We start from the raw sequence: 13,646 nt of genomic DNA, 5'->3' as shown, positions 1-13,646 counted from the left end.
AAGTAGGCAAACGGAAAATTGCAGGCAAGTCATGCAGCAAAAGCTCGACGAGTAGAATCGAGAGAAAGGGGAAACAAGAAAATAAAGATTTCAAGACAATAAATAAAAGCGGGGAAAATAAATCGAAACGATAGAAAAAGCCGATGAGAGAAAGAGGCAAATTACGAGGGAGACAGTTACACGAGCCCGGATATTGGGCCGAGCGACATTAAACCGAAGGGCTGGATTCATCTCCTGGAGGATTGCCTGTCGATATAAGCTCACACCCTATTACCTGAATCTACCAGACCGAACCACTGAAATACACGACTTCGTATGCTGAATTACCAATAAATCGATGTCGCAGCAAGTGCGACACGTTTAAATATTTCTAGTTTTCAATAACGCGGATATTCCCTTTAAATAGAATGATCTTTCAGTTTTCCAATGATTGAAGAGACGGACAATCAATTATTCGAAAAAGTTGGATTTAGTAATAAAGGAAAATGTATTTTTGACCAACTCTGTGCTGCAGCAGCGTTGAAAGTGGAACGATGAAAGTGAGCAGAGCGCTGGAGAATGAAATTGAGACGAAAGGGGAGCAGGAAGAACGAAACGACACTAAGAAATAGAAAATTGAAGCAAAGATTAAAGACGCGGATCAAGGATTTTTCTCAATCAATGGAAGAAAGCGAGGAAGAGAGAGAGAGAGAGAGAAAGAACGAAGGGTCAGAAAGAGTCAGGGATTGGGAGAGAGAGAGAAGAGATTGGCAAGCTTCCATTATCGGATTGCACAGAGATCCTTTGACCTCTGGTTTATCTGTGCATCGCCGCCGAATGCATGTGTACTTGGTTAACGAAGCGTTCGACGTTCTGTCACCTCGGTCCCACACAGTTTCGCGTTTCCGAGAATGAACCTGGTAGCCATTCACTACGGCGAAATGCGTCGGTCTCGCAAGCCCTGTGGTGGCTGTTTCCCATCAGGATGAGCGTGGGTTAGGACCTGTACGTTCTCTCCGCAGTCACAGTATTGCCTTCGATTTGGCCCTTCAAACTTTTCGCCCTCCATTCGTTTTGGCAACCATTATTTTCCAACAAACTCGAATAAATTCGATTCGAAGTTCGATACTCTCGCAACCGCGGAAGAGTGTCACTTTCGACTGATGCCAATTATTTTGGGCTGTTGGAAACGAAAGCACAATGAGCAAATGTACCGAGAGGATCCAACGTGACTCGGAGCACTTTTTAGAAACGTCGATCGTGCTTTTTTCTACTCAAAATTGCTGCTTTTTTTCTACTCAACGTTTCTTTCGTTCATTTATTTTGAACGGAAATTCAATAGATGAATTTTGAAGCGTCGACGCTTGAGCAGGAAAATAGCGCATCGTCGCTGGCCCCAATAGCCAATTACCATGTCGCTCCGACTATTAATCAAGCCAAGTCAAGAAGTCCTCAAGCAAAGTTGTTTCGTTCAACGAGTTTCGCTCCGTCCTCGTCGCAGGGGAGGCCTGGGAAGCCTCCGGCCCGCAAATTCCCTCCGAGTTTCGTCCTGCTCCGTCAGTTCCTCGACAATGTCCACCAGAACTTGAGTGCTCAGGCTTATTCAGACAGTTTAAACTATCCAACCAACTGTTAGGAGCAGAGATACTCAACGTTTATGGTTGACCCTAAACGAACGAGATTGTGGACGAGTGGTTGTTCGAGTTATCGCCCAAACCCAATCTGGCACGTGTGTCTTTCCCTTAACGGCCGGTGTATTTCAAGCTTTCTCGTATATCCCTTGCCAAAAAAGACGTTCCACAGGGATGTCCGAGTTTGCTCTGATGCGCTGGAAAAAACCATTACACCGAAAAATGAAAACAGTGAAGTAGAATCACAAAATAAAATCTCTACGATCGACAATCCCGGAAATTACTCGAATATCTAACAGAATCTAAAAAGCCGTCCATTTCGTGGAGTTTCAAGGTTTTCAGAATTTTCGAACGCGTTCAGTTGAATAGACCCTTAAAAATAGTACTTGAGAAAATTAGCCTACATTACTTGAGTTGCCGAGTGAATGAGAGACTTGAGCAAACTACTTGGAAGGCCCGAATCACTTTGAAAACTGTCTATATTTTGTAGTGTTCTTCAAGGTAGTACAGAATGTGATTAGACTGCGAATAAGCGTCGCTTTATCGCGTTGAAATTCGAGGAAAAGGTGGTTTGACGTTAATCAAAAGATGTGGGAAGGAAAAGCATGCGAAACTGAAAAAGCTTGATTGTTGGAGTTGTGAGATTTAGACGAGAGGACGATCGATGCATTACAGATGAGGAAGCGCTTTCTCTCGTGATTTCTCCGTCGCTCTCAATCTCTCCCCTCCCGTTTTGCTTCGCGGTCGCAGTTTATTTCGTGTCGAACGTTCAAGCCGGGAGAGCGTGGAGCATACGCGTGCTCGGCATCCTGATTGGAGCGATTCGGAGGAATACAACGATAAAAAGCAAAACGCACAGCAAGCAGCGTATCCATTGTCCCGGCGGGAATATTATGCTACGGTGAAGCGAAATATACGAGGCTGGAAAAGGGATTGTGACCGCGCAGGGGGTTGAATAAAGAGTGAAGGGAGGGATGGGAAAGACTGCGGATAAACCACGCAAGTTTATGGATTTATAACGTTTCGTGCGTTCCAATCCTTCACACCGGCGGAGACGCCGCATTAGCATCGTTATTTGATTTTTTTAATTTTCGTACCTTCGTGTTTAGTGTTGGCTTTCTCTGTGGGATTATTCACCATGAAAATGTGGATAAAATCATTCGTGAGGTACCTTTTCCATGATTCTTAAGATCGCTCGTTCCGTTGCTGTCATTTGAATTCCGCAAAAATCCTATTTGTCGGGTTATTTTGTTCAAAACAACCTGAAAACGACCAATTTTCGAGTTACACTTTCTTCAATGTTCACTTCGCTGCACGTTGCCGAACACATGAATTTTTATAGAATACAATGTGACGTAACACTCCGCGACCGAACATAACCGCAAAATACTTCGAAACACTCCGCAACGTTTTTTCAAGATCGCGTGCAACGACCGACTGACCGACTGACCGCGTCTTTGAGGACGGGCGACGGCCATATTGGCGAGCGGTACAAAGGCCCGAAACAAGCCGCGGCCAACCTAGCGACGCCAACCGTTAAAAAGTCGAAGTAAAAAATCGTAAATTTTTTCTTTTTTTTTTGATAGTTTAAAAATATCGCGATGTTTGTTATCAACGTAATAAGGCTCAAGCTGGTCGGAAAAATACGCGGGATCGAGGGGAAATAATCCCGAATTTAATTTTGTACAAAAATTTCAATAAATCGATTAAACAAAGATGCGCTTTGCGCTTTACAGCGCATGCGCAGATCAAACGTCCACTTGACTTCGATTCGTTCCTAACAGTTTAAACCAAACTACTCCTGAGTAAACCGCTTCTTCCCGGTGTTTATTATTTCACCTGGACGCAAACAAGCCTCAACGTTTCCACCCGGATTTTAGTTTCATCATATAGCGACCCTAATTAATAAATGGCCGTCGTCAACATCGGAAGTGTCAAATTTGCGCACAACGAATAACGAGGTTAGCGTAAATTACGTTGATGAATATTCCAAGCGAAAAACTACCGTATCAAATGTCAAAGGTTGAGCTTGACATTTTATAAAACTCGAAAATTCTCATCTTGATTTTAGCATTTACAATTTTTTCTTTCTCCATTAAATATTTTTCACATTTCGCAAAGACGCTGTCTTCAAAAATGTACCCTGACACGACATTGCTTTTCACTCCTTTTTCTTTTGTATCTGGTGAAAAAAAAAAAAATATATAAAACACACAAAACTGAAGGTCTCGCAACAAAAATTAACATATCTTTCGTACCGCTGCACACGCTTACTCTACATTAACACATATATATGCGCATAATTGCTACAAATGACGCTAGAATAGAAAAAAAAGCTCTTCCCCTTTTATTTTTGTTTTGCTCTGCTCCACCCTCGTTTTTTTTTCTCCTTTCATATTTTTCGCTGTGCGAGCTGTTTTTTTTACTACTTACCGAAAGACCTCGAAATTTTTTTCTCCGCTCACGTTTTTTTTCATCACGTGACCTCGAACTTCTGCCTCGTTCGCGGCAGTGTGCAGACGTCATTGTGAGTTGACACAAAGGATAAAAAATGGAAAATAAAAAAATAAAACGAAAGAAGGAAAAACGTTGAAAGATATTAGTTGAAAATGAATAACGCTTCAACAAACGCTCATACATACGTGCAAAAAATAAATCGCGCAAAGGTGGCCTCAAGTTTGTCGTATTCGTGGAAAAACGATGAAACATGGAGGGAAAAAAATAGTGAAAATAAAAAACGAAACATTAACATCTCCGCCGGATACACAAAAACTCGAGGCTTAATTAAGCTTTGATATGGGACTCGGAAAATGCAATTATTCACCAAACCGTACGAAGCTTTCGTTGTGTGTGAAGTTTACATGCAGACACAAGGCTCTCTCGCTCCTTCTCGCTACCCACTCTTTGTCATAAGCTGCATGCTTTCATAACCACTTTATTGGCCTTTTCTCTCTCGGTCTCCGGTTATGCTCTGCGACTAATTTGTTCAACCTGTTGATGGCTTGTCGCTCATCTCATTAACCATCCCATCCAGCACGTGGCTTACCTCATCAATTTATGATCAAATAATATACGATTTTCCTATTTATTCGAAATCAACAAAAAAATTTATATTCTATATTATGAATGGTTTTGGTATTGAATGAAAGAAATATTTATCGACTGTCATTGTCGTTCGGTGTTTAAATATCTTTTGTAAACAACGTTATCGTCGTCGGGCCTTTATTCAATAGTGTTTTCACTCCAACTGTCACTTGCTCCTCTGATATCGTGAGATTTGTTTAATTCCATCGCAGCTTTAAGGGGATGGTTCGGTTTGCAGCCTCGGCTACAATTTTCGAAATTAAAGTTCTTCGACGCGATTTGACCGGTTGAAAAAAAATTCTGACGTCAGCGGACGCGAGACGAAAGCGAAAATTCGCTGACAGGAGCTAGTGCGATCAGCCAAACGGTGTGGGAAAACAGGGTATCACACCTTTTTTTGAAAACTGTTTTTAAATAATCCTGAGATCGTAATAAACCAGTAGAATTTTTATTTCTATTTTATAAGACCGAAAAGTGTCTTAAAAACTATTTTTTATTTATAATTTTCAATTTTCCCACGGAAACGCCAGCCGCCACGTTGTTTCGGTCTGTGACGTCACTCCTTTAGTAAACAACACGATTGCGAAAGACGAAAGCAACAAGATTTGTGAAAATAACGAGTTATAACGGTACATCATTGGTGTCTCGTGCCTCAATGCAATAATACAAGTGTAAAAATGCCAGAAAAATTGTGGATCCATCGCCACCATCATCGTATTTATCATTGGTAGATTTCTACTTTCTGCTTTCACAACATCGTCTTCCATGATGCGATTTTAATCAAATGAATGATAAAAGTCCACGAACGTGCATAATAACTTGAAAAATTTCAAAATAACACAAAACGCACGATAAGAATCTCGATCGTTTACTATCGGAGTGACGTCACGTTCGAATCCAATATGGCGGATGGCGTTTTAGAAGTTTGAAAAAGAGATGAAAAAAGACCATTTTTAAAATTGAATTGTGAAATTTACATCGCATTTTCATGGATAAATATTGACGTATCTCGTTTACTTTTTACGAAATGTATCATAAACATGCATTTTGCTATCTCATAGAGGAATCAAGCTATATGACGATGAAAATTTTTTTTTTTTTTTCCACTTTTCAATGTCAATGTGCTCAAAATATCCAAAAACATCGAAAAATCATATCTAGAAAAAATGTCCGGATGTGTGTGAGTGTGTGTGTGTGTGTATGTTATGGCACTGCAAAATTCAAACGCTTATAACTCGAAAACGATTTGAGATATAGCGCTACAGTTTTGCATATAGATGTTAATCTGAACAAGCTCTTCATTCTCTGATAATTTTGTCAGAATTTGAAAAAAAATACGAATCCTACGACGTTTTGAAATTTTTAAAAAAAGGGTGTCGACGCTCTAACTTCCGGAAATTTTAAGATTTATTACTAATTTTTTTTTTATAAATAGATTATGATAATAGGAAGTTTGGTATTGAATTTGGGAGATATCGGTCGGGCGGTTTAAACTTTATGATCTTTGGAATTTTACGAAAATATGAGTTTTTTGAAAAAATCCGCTAAAATTTGTGGAAATTAACTTGTAAAAGTTAAAAGTCGTTAAATAAGTTGAAATTTTATTTAAAAAACAATTAAACGTAAAAAATTGCTTTCTCAAGCTTTTAGAACAATGCTCGAAGCTTCCTCTGCATCTTTACCATCTTCGTTTATATATTTTTTTATAACATGATGTTAAATATCCTATTTCGATATTTTTAACTTTCCCCCTTCTACTTTATCTGATAAAGCTGATGAAAAATCTTTTTTCATCGTTATATTTAAAAATAATTTTCTATAAGAAATTGAATTGGGTGCGAAAGAGAAATGCGCTTTCTGTTGCAGACATTGCCGGTGGCTACTTGTGCTTCGTCGTCAGTATTTGTGGGATCGGTGTCGTCACAGCGATCATCGGGGATGTTGCGTCGTATTTCGGATGCACACTCGGCATTAAAGACTCCGTTACCGCGGTTGCCTTCGTCGCACTCGGGACCAGCATTCCTGGTGCGTATATGAACCGTAACGCATGCACTTCGCCCAACAATATTCGAGGGATCCACATTATACTCTCGATTTCACAATTATTTTAGAGCATTAGTAACTGGAATTTCACCGGGTAACATTCATTGAAATAATCGTTAAATTTGTTCGTCTTTGTTTTTAAATAATAAACTCGGCAAGAGTTGACCTGAGGAATGTTTCTTGCTCAAAATGAAATCGGCCGAGGAGTGTTCAATTCGCTCGCTGAATCCGTCTGGCCACGAAGCTTCAAACTCGAGGCATACGAAATGAAGATTTTCATGAAAGCATCATGTTCTCACCGGGTGTACTACGTCGAGGGGCGCAAAGCACTCCGGAATGCTGCCTCGTGCTTTCATTTTTCGTCTTTAACATTCTCTCGGGAGTTCCCACCTAATATCCGTGCGAGAGAACACCCTGGGAATAACGGAAATTAACATAAGTGGCGTGCAGCTCGAACGAAAGGTATTCCCACGAGAATCGGCCTGCCGAGTAGAATTACCAAATTCTTTCACACTGCGCCACTTGGAGGTGCAGTTTTTTTCCGATCGCAGCCTTCGAGGCTCGAAATCTCAAATAGAACATTCCTCGAATCTTTCTTCATTCACGACCCCGCGATATTTCATTCAATCCCCCTTTTTAAGCTTCTTTTTGCAGGATTTTATGAACTCCTTCCCTGCAGACTCTTTAAACGTCTTCCGGAAGTTCTCGCGCACGAAAATAGCCTGAACTTAGTTCCCGAGGTCTCATAAATTGGCAATCGTCATTCACATCGCGGGCCCTTCGTTATTTCACGCTCCTTCCTCCAAGTAATTGCCGTCGTTTCACAACTTCGCTAATAATATACGCATACAAGCGACCACGCGATTTACTAATTCGAAGATGGAGAGAAAACGAGAGCTCGTGGCGGGCTCCGGAAGCTGCGAAACTTTGCAGCCACGTCGCGACGAGCTTTGGAAACACTTGGATCGTAAGCGCGAAAGCTGCGTGTGAGAATCCGTCCGAAACGACTTGAACAACGAGCTAATAGCTCACCGGCTAATCGAGAACCGATCGATGCCAGGCTGGACATTAATTGGGTGTGTTCTTCCGTAACGCATAACCCGATCTCCGTTATAATTCCAAGTGCCAAATGATACTGCACAATAGCAGCCCTCCAGTAGGAAATTGTGTCGGGAAGCTTCCATCGAGTGGCCTCCGATAACGCAATTATTGTGCGACGGAATAATTATGTTTGACAAATAATGAATACTCGTTGAATTATGTCTGCTGCGAGCGACAGCGAATTATTGGCCGATATTTCAAAGTCGCCGACGCGGCCTTTGGCGCGGCGATAGAAAAAATATGGAAAGGAAAAAAACTTTTCAGCTTCGTTATACCGTAGAGAAGAAAAATCATTTTGACGCTTCTTCCGATCGAATTTCGAGGCCTGCGAAAAACGCACGCGATATGGAAAGTTTACTGGAAAATTCCGGGCGCTGAATTTTCGTTCGAATCAAAGGATAATTTAATTACCTGTCAGAGAAAAATCCGCACAAATATTTATTCAAAAAGTGTTCGTGCATACAAATCTTCTAGTTGTTTGCCTCAAATTCACACACTCCATTCGAAATTTATAACGCCGCCGTTGCGACACGCACACAGAGAGTTTTCACGAAGCGGCTACGAATCCGATAAACTCGAACTAGGACGAAACTGTGTGTAGCTTCGACGAAAAGGAAGGCCAAAATAAAATGGCCTGTCGAGCGGGCAAGAGGCAAAGAGCTTTTTCAGCCACTGCTCTCCGTGCTTCAAACTCGCTCGAATTTTTTTATAGAATTTTCTCCCCTTTCGTGTGTGCGTGTGTGTATACGCCTGTGCGTGTCTATTTATAACGTTACATGAATTCATACGTACATGCGAATGCGAGGAGACGGAATACAGTATCGCCTCCTGTCATTCTTTCGCTGCGTAAAGCCCAAATGTATTGAAGTCGTCGGAGGGCTCCTGCCCCTTGTTCATTCTCGATGTACAACAAAGACGATTTCACCCGGAGCTAAACTCCTCTCGCGCAAAGAGAAAAATACATTTGTATGGATAGGCCACTGCAGATTGAGGCGGGAGTGAGCTTTGCGCTCCTGCTGGCCTTTCTTCAGTTCAATTTTTCAGTAAAACTCTCTCGTAAACTTTCACATACTCTGTCCCTCATTCTCCTTTCCTCTCTGACGGAAAGTCCAATTTGTGAAAAGCTTCGTATTAGCTTTGCGAGAAAATAAAAGTAATGGAGCGTTACAACATTATTATTCTCCCGCTCCGCGTTCGAAAACAAATTGTATCTTCTCGAGACGTAATCGCGAAACTTTCTAATAGGTTAATTTGCCTATGCAGAAATAGGAAACTATGAAATACTGTGGGCCAAAAAGTTGAGGAATATTTGAAGATGCGTGTGTCTGGTAACGGCGTGTTCAACGGGACAATAAGTTTTGGGATATGACGAGGAAAGGGGATCGTTGAAGCCTCTCTCGACGAAAACTCGGTGAACTATCCTAATATTATAATATGTTGGTAAACGAACGATCGTCACCGCCTTGATAAAAGTTGCTTACACATACGCGAACGTATGCATCGATGTGCGCACGTATATAAACGAATAGCGGTTGCCATCTTGTCAGGGTTGTTTAGGCACCCTCGTGAAAGCTCGAAGCTCATTTCTGCCGGCGATTATACACGAGACTGGGAGACCAGTACGATGGGCGAGGGGGAGTGTTCAAGTTGTTTAGTCCAAAATACTAAAACGAGAGGGACAGGAGAGTCCACCAAAAATTTGAGAGCGAGAGAGAGAGATTGATCGATTGATATTTTATTTTGCCCTGGAAAGGGGATCGATGGGGTTACAGAAATCTTAAAATTATCGCAGTGACAAAGAAGTATGAAAAAACAAAGACAAATAAGAATGATAAAACAAAGTGGTATATAAATATTTAAAGTGCAATGGCTTGAAATTTAAATTAGCTAAAGCGGTAATATGGTGCAAATAATTGGATTACGCATATTTAAGGTAGCTAACGCAATAACATGGGAGACTTATTTGGATCCTCACGCTCAAATAAGCCGAACGAAATTCAATGGTACACTAATTTCGAAAATACATGGCAGAGAGAGAGAGAGAGAGAGAGAGGGAGATTGATTAATTGAATATATTTATGCCTTAAACAATGTCTCTGAGGCAATAACAATAGTAAATAAAAGTAGATGATACAAAAAATGAATCACATAAGAACATTTTCAGTAATGAAAACAAAAAATTGCTAGTATCGCATTGTAAAATAAGAAAGAAATAATAACAAAAAGAAATAAAACAAATTAGACTATCTTAAAGTAATAAGAGAAAAAAATAAACATAAATTATGAGTATTCGTAACAAAAATGATGTATAGTCGTAGTAAAAAAAGCAGATAAAAGTACCAAAAAAATGAAATGATAGAGAGATCGATTGATTGATTGATTATTTATTACACCTTAGACGAAGTCTTCGAGGCAATTAAGCATGCTAAAAAAATGTAAAAAAGTAAATATGTTAAGGAAAAATATAACAAGAAGAGAGAGAGAAAGAGGAATGATGATGAGGGAAAATGGAAATGGGAAAAGGAAGTGAAAGAAAGAAAGAAAGTTGAGGAAAAGAAAAGGGGGATGAGAGCAAAGGGTTGCAATAGTGTCAGGGTTGCGAAGCTCCGTGACACGTGGAATCATTTAAAGGAAATGACGCGAGGATGGTGGGGGAAAAAACTGACGTGAGATAGCAGGAATTTACGTGGAAGATAAAGAAGGGTGAGAATCGAGGTCGACTGAGCGAACGAAGCTGAAGGGTGATTTTTTTAACAACCTCTATTCAATCCAGGCCATCAGGCTCGTATACGCAATTAGTAATCATCCTTAATAACTCGTGTCCCAGTGTTGAACACACCTCGAGTTTTAAACGTAAAAAACACGAATGAAGATCGTATTTAACATCGATTTTCGTGTCGAAACGCACTAGACGAAAGCTCTGCGAAAAAATTAATCGTTGCGGCTTCCCAAGGAGTGGAATCGAGGAATCTCAGCCAGGATTCGAACAACCCAGTAGTAAAGCCCCATTACGAGCGAACGGTGAAGCACGCGTTTTTTTTTTAAACATTCCGATTCCCTCAAAGGGATCCATTCCCTTCCATATTTAACTTGCATACTGTAAACACGAATATGTACCTCGAGTTTCCGCGAAATATGTACGGTTTTATACACAAGTATGCGTTCATAAATGCGCAAAGGCCACACCGTGTGGGCTCTACGTTCTCACCCACACACAGCCCATTTCCCTCGGACAATATTATCCTATACTTTTGCCAGTGGACAGGATACCTCCCCAGTTGTTTGCTCTAAAAACCCTTTTTATCGTCGCCCTTTCCGCGCCCCCGTAGCTTTTATCGTAGAGACAATATTTTTTATCCACTCTCCCCGCGCACAGGACGCAATATCTGCTTGTATATGCACTATGCACGAGTTCGCATGTACTTGGAGCACAACGTCATTTAGAATCTAGAAGAGCCTGAACGATCTGAAGATGCTGAGATGACGCTCAAGTTTGCAGGCTCGGGTCCCAACGAAGTTATGTAAAAAAAAACTCTCCAATAATTCCAGTAATTCTCGAAATTCGTTCCTCGCCGAATTTGCAATTCATAACTTTTCAACCTACATCGATGGCTTCGTGAAATCAAAAAATTACGTATATGCTGGGTCCAGAATTATTTTTTACGACGATTGACCGACTTTCTGTCATTTCGTTTAATTTTACGATACTCATTTTCTAGAATCTCAAATCTTTATGAAGATACACCGAAGTCTATCGATTCAGTTCATTTAGATTGTCCTCAATTTTTAAAGCATCAGCGATTTCCAGTGTCCCCTCGAAATAAATGGAATTTTGGGTTTTTTATGTTCAGTCATCCCCCCTTAATGCTCGCCCCCACCTCATTCGCGCAAGGGCACAAATATACTGCAGAAAACATGCAATACGTGCGTTACTGTCGGTGGCGCTTTCACCGGGTTTAAAGTTCGTTTACGCTAACTCAAACTCACAAAACATACGCCCTTTACACCCAAAATCAATTCGAATATGGCGTAAGTGCAATTATTGGCTGTGCTTAATTGCGCTTGACCTGGATAATCGCAAAGGGCAGAAACCGCAGTCCTCAGAATCGTTAATTCAGTCGGAGATTTTTGGGAGTCTTTCGAGGGCAACGACTCTCGAAAGTTTACTTGAAAAGTATCCTCGTCGTCAAACATTTCGGAAAATAGTTTCAACTCGTCCACTTCTCAGGAGGTTAACTGAAATGATTAAAAAAAAAAAAAAAAAAAAACACGAAATTTTCACCACAAGTTTATCGTGACACTGAAAATGTTGAGCCTGATTTAAATGAAGAAAAGGTTCAATAGTGACTCACACACGAGATCGAAATACCCCGCACACGGTATGATTGAGTGCTGATCGAAAGTGCGATATGTAAATAAAAAACTGGCTCACGAAGGGTTGGAATATTTTTCAGAATATTTGTGTATCGAGAACGATCGTTGATTGACATTAGAGATGATCGACAGGAACGTTTTCTCGGGCAGGAAATCGATGTGAAGTTCATTTTGCGGGGTGGGAATGAAGAGGATTGGCAGGCAGGCATAAATGAAAAGCATGATTCGACGAATTCGAGTTGAAAAGAAGTTGCAGGGACGCGATGTTCGTCCAGATGGGAGTAGAGCACTTTGGAAGATTGCTCATTATTCAATAGAAATATGAATTTGATATATTGCGAAATTTGGGGTGTAATTATTCACGAGATTTGTGAGACCGAGGATGAAATTTGAAAACGAGCAACCAAGATGAAAAATGGAGTACGCGAATACCGGGTACAGCGCTCTCCAAATTTTTAATCAGCAGACATAAGAATTCGCGAGGCGAATAAATCGTTAATCATTCTTCCCTTTACAGCGCAGCCCTTGAAACATTAATTAGTTTGGATACTAATTCACTCACTGAGCAATTTCAGCCCCACATCCGTCTGCCAACCTCGCCGGTGGTACCTTTTGATTCGAGCATTCCTTCCGTCATCAAACCCATCGAAGTCCAATTTTCTTGCCTCCCAATAGTGATTCGTGAATCTTAATGAGACTGAGCTTAATGAGAGCGAGTCTTCGTGACGTTACTCATCGGATGAATTTCTTTCAGATACATTCGCGAGCAAAGTGGCCGCTTGTCAGGACAAGTATGCTGATGCGAGTGTTGGCAATGTGACCGGAAGTAATGCGGTCAACGTCTTCCTAGGTATCGGCATCGCGTGGAGTATCGCTGCCATGTATCACGCTTATCACGGCCAACAATTCTTAGTTAATCCTGGAAAGTGAGTCGAACCTTTACTCCTCGTTTTATTCGCAAGTATTCCCGACGTGCTATTTGTTCTCGTTACGCACCGCGTTATTTTAAGTACATTGTTCACAGCGCTTTGAGAAAAACGTCGAGTCACTAAAAATTAGAAAATTATGAAAAATTAATCCCAATTATCGACGCTATCTATTCAAAATCAATTCGTAAATACACTCAACCAGTTCACTGTTATTGGAGCATATAAAAACAAAAAATATGGCAGTTTTTTGGTATCGAATACCTTCCGGATTGCTTGGTGAAAAGGGGATTAAATCAGCAGCTTCAAACACCTGCAGAACTGATATTTTTATTATTTCAGAAAACGATTAATTTTTAATAGTTTTGGTTAAGAAAATGAAAAAAAAAAAACAAAAAAAATACTCACTCGGACAAACTGGTTTTGATGAAATAAATGATTTTTAACTGCCAACCGGTAATGAGAAGTGTAAAATGCTGAAATGAAGATTGTTGCATATGCGTAAAGA

General features: G+C 40.6%; 1 protein-coding gene across 2 annotated transcripts in view; it reads left to right on the top strand.

Annotated features, from left to right (window-relative positions):
- Positions 1 to 13,646, top strand: part of Calx (sodium/calcium exchanger 3) — a 90,329-nt gene that overhangs the window by 65,138 nt on the left and 11,545 nt on the right. For both annotated transcript variants that reach the window (XM_043415896.1, XM_043415895.1), the window contains exons 6-7: positions 6,561 to 6,719; positions 12,967 to 13,138. In XM_043415896.1, the coding sequence (XP_043271831.1) occupies positions 6,561 to 6,719; positions 12,967 to 13,138 (331 nt within the window). The remainder of the gene's footprint in view (positions 1 to 6,560; positions 6,720 to 12,966; positions 13,139 to 13,646) is intronic.

The sequence above is a fragment of the Venturia canescens genome, chromosome 4, assembly GCF_019457755.1.
Source record: "Venturia canescens isolate UGA chromosome 4, ASM1945775v1, whole genome shotgun sequence".
NCBI lineage: Eukaryota > Metazoa > Arthropoda > Insecta > Hymenoptera > Ichneumonidae > Venturia > Venturia canescens.
Note: the sequence above shows the minus strand (reverse complement) of the source record. Positions and strands in the feature narration are given on the sequence as shown.